At 53.7% G+C, this 6,907-nt stretch overlaps 1 protein-coding gene across 1 annotated transcript in view; it reads left to right on the forward strand.

Annotated features, from left to right (window-relative positions):
- The first annotated feature begins 328 nt into the window (after nucleotides 1–328).
- Nucleotides 329–6,907, forward strand: part of CATSPER1 (cation channel sperm associated 1) — a 9,254-nt gene continuing 2,675 nt past the window's right edge. Inside the window, exons 1-9 of the mRNA XM_007462202.1 lie at nucleotides 329–1,313; nucleotides 2,222–2,434; nucleotides 3,379–3,492; nucleotides 4,079–4,235; nucleotides 4,479–4,570; nucleotides 4,719–4,862; nucleotides 5,025–5,088; nucleotides 5,242–5,314; nucleotides 5,443–5,500. Coding sequence (XP_007462264.1) covers nucleotides 329–1,313; nucleotides 2,222–2,434; nucleotides 3,379–3,492; nucleotides 4,079–4,235; nucleotides 4,479–4,570; nucleotides 4,719–4,862; nucleotides 5,025–5,088; nucleotides 5,242–5,314; nucleotides 5,443–5,500 — 1,900 coding nt within the window. The remainder of the gene's footprint in view (nucleotides 1,314–2,221; nucleotides 2,435–3,378; nucleotides 3,493–4,078; nucleotides 4,236–4,478; nucleotides 4,571–4,718; nucleotides 4,863–5,024; nucleotides 5,089–5,241; nucleotides 5,315–5,442; nucleotides 5,501–6,907) is intronic.

The following is a 6,907-nucleotide window of genomic DNA, read 5'->3' on the forward strand; positions in this document are numbered from 1 at the left end:
CCCGTGTCCCCTGCATCGGCAGGTGGACTCTCAACCACTGCGCCACCAGGGAAGCCCCCCTTCCCCTTTCTTGACCTCAGTTTCATCCTTTTACATTGAGGAGGTTAGACACACTGATCCTTGATTCTGGACTGTAGCCCAGGAGGAGGCATTTGGGAATTAGGCCTGCTAAGGGGCCTGTTTGTGACATCATAGAGGGGAGAATTCCATGAGAAGTCAGGCTTTCCTAGAAGCCCCAGTGCCACGGCTTAGGCGAGAAAGGCAATCCAGGAAGGGCTCTTAGGCCCACACCTTGAGCTTTCCTCATTCCGTGGTTCACAGCATAGTCATGGATCAACCCTCGATGGCTGAAAAGGCTCAAAGTGAGGCAGACACTGATGACTCGGACGTGTTCTCTCACCCCAGCTCACCAACCACACACCACAGGCCAGGCCATGGTGGAGTCCACCGCCATCACCAAAGGGTGTCCCGTCCCGATGGTGAGTCCCACCATCATGGCATATCCCCTCATCGTGATGGATCTCAAGACTTCCATGACAATGCCTTCTCCCGCCATTCCCACCGCTCCCACCACTCCTCATTCCTCTTCCCGGATACTTCCTGTGGCGCTTTCATGTCCCACCATTCCTATGGTGAGGACCACTTTGATGATGAGCACCACCATGGTAGCAGGAAACATCATGGGAGGCCCCACCAACATAGGGAGTCCTACCACCATGGGGGCCTCAACAGACATAGGGAGTCCCACCACCATGGTGGGTTTCACCACCACAGTGAGGTTTCCCACCATAGTGGGCTTTATCACCAAGGTGCGCCTTACAACCATAGAGACTTCTCCCACTCTGGTAGCCCTGCCCAACACAGTGAGGCCCATCACCATGGCGGGCACCACCATCATGAAGCCCATCACCACAGAAGGCCTGCCTCCATGGGGTCCTACCACCGTGATGAGCACCTCCACGGCCACCGTGATGAGCACCAGCACAGAGAGCACCTGCAGGGTGCACATCCTCGTATTTACCTCCACCGAGAGCACCGCTATGGGGAGGACCGTCGTGGTAGCTCCCAACTCTTTGGCCCATACACGTCCCACAGTGTGGCCTCAGCCTCCCTCGGCTCTGCCTATTCTCGTCAAGTAGCCCCCCAACCTGGCAAGCCAGAGAGACAGAGCTCGGCCGTCAGCTTGGCTCGTTCCCTGAACACAGCGCACTCACACCCTGCCCAGACCTCCAGCAAAGTCCATCCTCAGGGCTCCTCCTCTAAAACCTCGGAAAGCTGGCCCGAAGAAGACGAGCAGATTCAGAAGCGCAAAAGTGAGTCTTGGCTTGCCCCCCACCCCCCAACTCCAGCTGCCTGGCCCAGATTCCAGACCTGAGTCAGGACCTGAACATCCTTCCGCAGATCATGAGGCTTGCTCTCACCTGCAGGTGTCTCCCATTGGCTATTCCCTCGCCTGACTGTTCATCATCCAATCTTTTATTTCTCGAATTAGGCACTTCTCCAGACTGTCGGTTGTTGGTTCATGCAGTCACTGCTTTATTCATTCGCATGTTCACTTCTCGAACATTTCTTCTCTAGTATGAAAGCTGGGGGTGATCACTTATACAACCAATCCCAGACTACCCAGTGAGAGGGGTCTATCATCCATATCAGAACATTTACCACTGTGGATTCTGTTTGTCCATGTTTCCCCCACTAAACTGTGAGCTTCTTGAGGCCAGAGGCTGGAACCAGTGCCTGAACGAGGGCCTGGTTAGAGGGCAGGGAGGGACTTTGGCTGCTAACATACGATCCCCCAAACTTGGTCCCTGGTAGTTCCGGAAACACGGCATCAGCCTCACAAACAAGCAGTGAGGGATGAGTGTCTAACTGTTTGTGGGCAGAAAAGTCAGCCAACAGGGGGAGATGTTTCAGCAGAATCTTGGAGGGAGAGGGAGAGTTTACCAAGAAGGTGGGGTGGCGAGGAGGATGGGGTCTTCCGTGCGTAAGTTGCCATGTGACTTAAAGAAAAGCATGGAGGTGTAGGAGCGTGAGCTCAAGCAGACCTCAAATCCCAAGGAAGCTGGCATCTGCTGGGGAAGGGGTCAAGCCTGTGGCTCCTATACCAGCCCAGGACTAGCATGGAGGCACCTGAGTGAGCTCACGGCAGGCAGGCCTGGGAGGGAGACCGGATCCCCGTGTCCCCTTCCCCCATGGGCTTGGCTTTCTGGCCCTTTTACAGCTGGCCGAGCCCCACGAACCCACAAGAAGCTGCACACTGTGGACCTCTTCTATTTGTTGTGGGAAAAATTAAGCCACCTCATTTGGGGCCTTTCGAGAATGCTCAGGAAACTGACTGACTCCCTGGCCTTTGAAGCCTTCGTTGTCTTCATCGTCTGCCTCAACACCATCATGCTCGTGGCCCAGACCTTCGCTGAAGTCGAGGTCCGGGGTGGTAAGAGCCAGGGAGCCCTGTTCACATGGAGAAGGCCACTGTTGTTGTCCCAAGCCTCCCGTGGGCCGGATCAAGTGCCGGGGGATTTATATCGCTTATCCCATTTGATCCTCACCCTGGGAAGTAAGCGGCATTGCCCAGCAGTAGAGTGAGGCTCAGAGAGTTTTGCTGAAGTCAACCAGCCCGCCAGAGACAGAAAAGCCCAATAAATTTGAGGTTTCCTGTTTTGGACTATAGCCACCAGGTGGCGCATCAGCTCTAAGTACGCTGCTTTGCGGGAAGGATGCCCACAACCCAGGTCGGCTGGAAGGGCCAGGAGACTGTGCAAGCAGGAGGCCCTGGAGGGATGAGGGTGGGAAACCTGGGAAGATGGTCCCTAAAACCCTGGGAGCAGAGTGAAGGTAAGGACCTGCCACAGGGCCCATAAACTAAGGAGATAATAAGAAGAGTGATGTTTCTTGCAAGCTGTTTCAGGCTCCATTCTAAGCCCTTTACTATGTGAAAAGCATTTTTTTTTTTTTTTTTTGCGGTACGCGGGCCTCTCACTGTTGTGGCCTCTCCCGTCGTGGAGCACAGGCTCCGGACGCGCAGGCTCAGCGGCCATGGCTCACTGGCCCAGCCACTCCATGGCATGTGAGATCTTCCCGGACGGGGCACGAACCCGTGCCCCCTGCATCGGCAGGCGGACTCTCAACCACTGCGCCACCAGGGAAGCCCGTGAAAAGCATTTAATGCTTGTGAAAATTCTATCAGGCAGACTGTTATTATCACCATTTTATAGGCAAGAAGAGTGAGTCACAGAGCAGTTGAAACACACAGCCATTGGGCAGAGTCAGGTTCTCCCTAAATGGCTGAGTGTGAGGTTCCAGTGGGGAGGAGGAAGGAGAGGCTGGGTTGCTGGGGAGACCCCTGAGTGAGACCCCCCTCCCCCGTGTCCCCCACAGAGTGGCACTTCATGGCCTTGGACTCCATCTTCCTCTGCATCTACGTGGTGGAAGCTGTGCTCAAAATCATTGCTCTGGGCCTCAAGTACTTTTTGGACCCCTGGAACAACCTGGGTGGGTAGGGATGGGACGTGTGTGTGTGTGTGTGTGTGTGTGTCTGTGTGTGTGTGTGTGTGTGTGTGTGTGTGTGTGTGTCCAGGGTATATATGCCCAGTAGTGGGATTGCTGGGTCATAGGGTAGTTCTCTTTGTAGATTTTAAAACAACCTCCATACTGTTCTCCACAGTGGCTGTATCAATTTACATTCCCACCAACAGTGCAAGAGGGTTCCCTTTTCTCCACACCCTCTCCAGCATTTATTGTTTCTAGATTTTTTGATGATGGCCATTCTGACTGGTGTGAGATGATATCTCATTGTAGTTTTGATTTGCATTTCTCTAATGATTAGTGATGTTGAGAATTCTTTCATGTGTTTGTTGGCAATCTGTATATCTTCTTTGGAGAAATGTCTATTTAGGTCTTCTGCCCATTTTTGTATTGGGTTGTTTGTTTTTTTGCTGTGTGTGTGTGTGTGTGTGTGTGTGTGTGTAGTGGGAGCCCCTGAACTGCCCAGGGGCAACAGGAGCAGGGGGTGTTGGCACTGGGAGGTCTGTTAGCCTGTGCAGGAGCCCATTACTCCCAGGTGGCCCTGTTTCTGTAGATTTCTTCATCATGGTCATGGCTGTGCTGGACTTCATGCTCATGCAGGTCAACTCTTCCTCCATGCGCGTGGTCTACAACCAAAGCATCTTCCGCATCTTCAAGGTCTTCAAGAGCCTGCGAGCCTTGCGAGCTATCCGGGTCCTGCGGAGGCTCAGGTCAGCAGACCCACAGCTGCCCACAAGGAGGCTGCAGACTCCAGCCTGCTTTTCCTGCCATCCACTAGGATCAATCTCTTTATTTTCCAGAGAGGGTCTGGGACACCCCCCGCCCCAAGTCACTAGCAAATCAGGGACCTCCCACCCCTGTAATCAGCAGTCTGAAACCTGTAATCAGCTCCGGCTGCTAGACACAGATCCCCACCCCACTGACTCAGCCTCTCTCTCAACCTCTGCCCACAGCTTCCTGACCAGCCTCCAGGAAGTGACCGGGACCCTGGCCCGGTCCTTGCCGTCCATCACCGCCATCCTCATCCTCATGTTCACCTGTCTCTGTATCCTGTGCCACGGGGGCTGGGGTGGGAGAGTGAGGTGCTGCAATGGATGGAGTTGAGGGGGAGGGACCAGGAACTGGGGGTGGCAGGGAGAGAGGAAGAAGGGGAGAGAGGACCCTGAGAGCCTGGTTTGGTCCTCAACAGCCAGTCCTGTTCTCTGTGGTGCTCCGGGCACTGTTCCGCTACTCTGACCCCAAGCGCTTCCAGAATATCTTCACCACCATCTTCACTCTCTTCACCTTGCTTACCCTGGACGACTGGTCCCTCATCTACCTGGACAGCCGAGCCCAGGGTAGGGCAGGCCTCAGGCTGGGTGGAGGGCAGGGGCTGGCTAAGCGGGCAGACCCTGAGGGCTCAGTTACCCCATCTGCGAAGTGGGGCTTCTGAGGCTTGCTGGCAGGGGTGTGCTGAGGGCCGGCAAGGGACTCACAGCTCGAACGACCCCTCCCCCCAGGCGCCTGGTACATCATCCCCATCCTCATGATCTACATCATCACCCAATACTTCATCTTCCTCAAGTGAGGCCCCCGCGCCTGTGCTCCCCAGCTGCACCTCCCCCAGCCTAACCCCGGGCCATCCCCTCCCCTCCCCTCTCGCCACGGTTCTGCCACGATGAACCCAGAGGAGGGTTCAGGGCCTCCCCTCCAGCTTCCTCCTGTCTCCCGCCCCAGCCTGGTGATTGCCGTCCTGGTGGATAACTTCCAGATGGCCCTGCTCAAAGGCCTGGAGAAAGTGAAGCAGGAGGTAGTGAGGGAGCGGGGCAGGGGGGCAAATCAGGAAGACGCGGGGAGGGGGACACAGAAGGAAGGAAGGTGCTCCAGGGATGGGCAGACATGGGACGCTGGCAGACTGAGGCCTCTTCTTTGCAGGAGGCCTCCCAGATCCATGAGAAGCTACTGGATGACTCACTGACAGAGCTCATCGAAGCAGGTACCAGCAGCCCGCTTCTTCCCAGGCAGGCACAGAGCTCCAGGCTCAGCTTTATTTATTTATTTATTTATCTGTCTACCTATTTATTTATTTGTTGCCACGCTGCGCAGCTAGAGGGATCTTAGTTCCCCAACCAGGGGCCAAACTCAGGCCCAGGCAGTGAAAGCGCCAAGTCCTAACCACTGGACCGACTGCCAGGGAATTCCCGACGCCCAGCTTTAGAGTCTTAGAACCTGCCACTCAGGAGAACTTTCAGAGCTTAGAACTTTGGTCCAAAAAAGCTCTACGACTAACCGCCAACAACCAATTAAACTGATAGTCAATTCTTGAAAGACCCATTTGCAAAACAACTAATTAGCCAAATTATGATTCACCAAACGTTCGTTTCTGTTAATAACTTACAAAGTTTATAGAAGTTGGTCTTCTATGAGGTGGCTTCAACTGTCTTTGAGGCTTTTGTCAAGGTGTTATACCCACTTGTCCAGAGCCACTCAAAGTGTCTATAAAAATTGAGTCTATAAAAATGAAGTTTTCTGTACATGTTCATCTTTACACACCTGACTTTCTGGGTAAATAGACTTTGAGCCAATTGCTTCGCCTCCTTCTTAAAGACCTTCAGAACTTTAGAATCTGAGCTCCAGAGTCCCACTCTTAGGATCATCAACACCAGAGGACTAAGGGCCCTCAGGGCTCACCTGGACCCCCACCTGCCCTCTCCATCATGAACACTCAGTGCAGAAAAGCTTAAGCAAAAAGAGGAATTAACTATCTTAAATTATTAGCAACTTGAGAGTTCATGGGCTTTCGGGAACAGATGGATCCAGGACCCAATGATGGTTGAGATTTGGTCTCCTTCCAGTTCTCTGCTCTGTGGCTCTCTGTGTGGTTTTGTGCTTAGGGTGCTTTTCCTTTGTGGTGGGAAAGTGACCACCTGCAACTCTAGTCCCAAATCCTCACAGTTTAAGTATCCCAAGCTCTCCCAGCAGGGGTCCTCTTCTGCCGGTGGTTCGAACAACATCCCAGAAATGAATCTCCTTGGCTCAGGTTGGTCACCTGCCTATTTCTGAACCAATCTCTATAGCTGAAAGGATAGGCTATTCTGCTTGGCCAGTCTTGAGTCACATGTCCTTAGAGCTTGGGGGTGGGGTCAACCCCAGCTAGGCAATGTGCACCGAAAGGGGTGGGAGTGGTTCCCCAGGAAAATTGGGAAACTTTTACCAGAAGAAGCGGGAACGCATGCTGGATGGGCAAACAAACAAAACACACTCCATGCCTGGAGAAACAATCTCTTTGGGGTCATCCTGGACAAAAACCCCTTTAGCTCCTGTTTGACTATCTCCATGACACACGGGGTTTCCTCCACCTTCTCTCAATCCAGGCAGCGTCTTGACCTCCCCCTTCTTTCCC

Source organism: Lipotes vexillifer, unplaced genomic scaffold (genome assembly GCF_000442215.2).
Source record: "Lipotes vexillifer unplaced genomic scaffold, Lipotes_vexillifer_v1.1 scaffold1129, whole genome shotgun sequence".
NCBI classification, from domain to species: domain Eukaryota; kingdom Metazoa; phylum Chordata; class Mammalia; order Artiodactyla; family Lipotidae; genus Lipotes; species Lipotes vexillifer.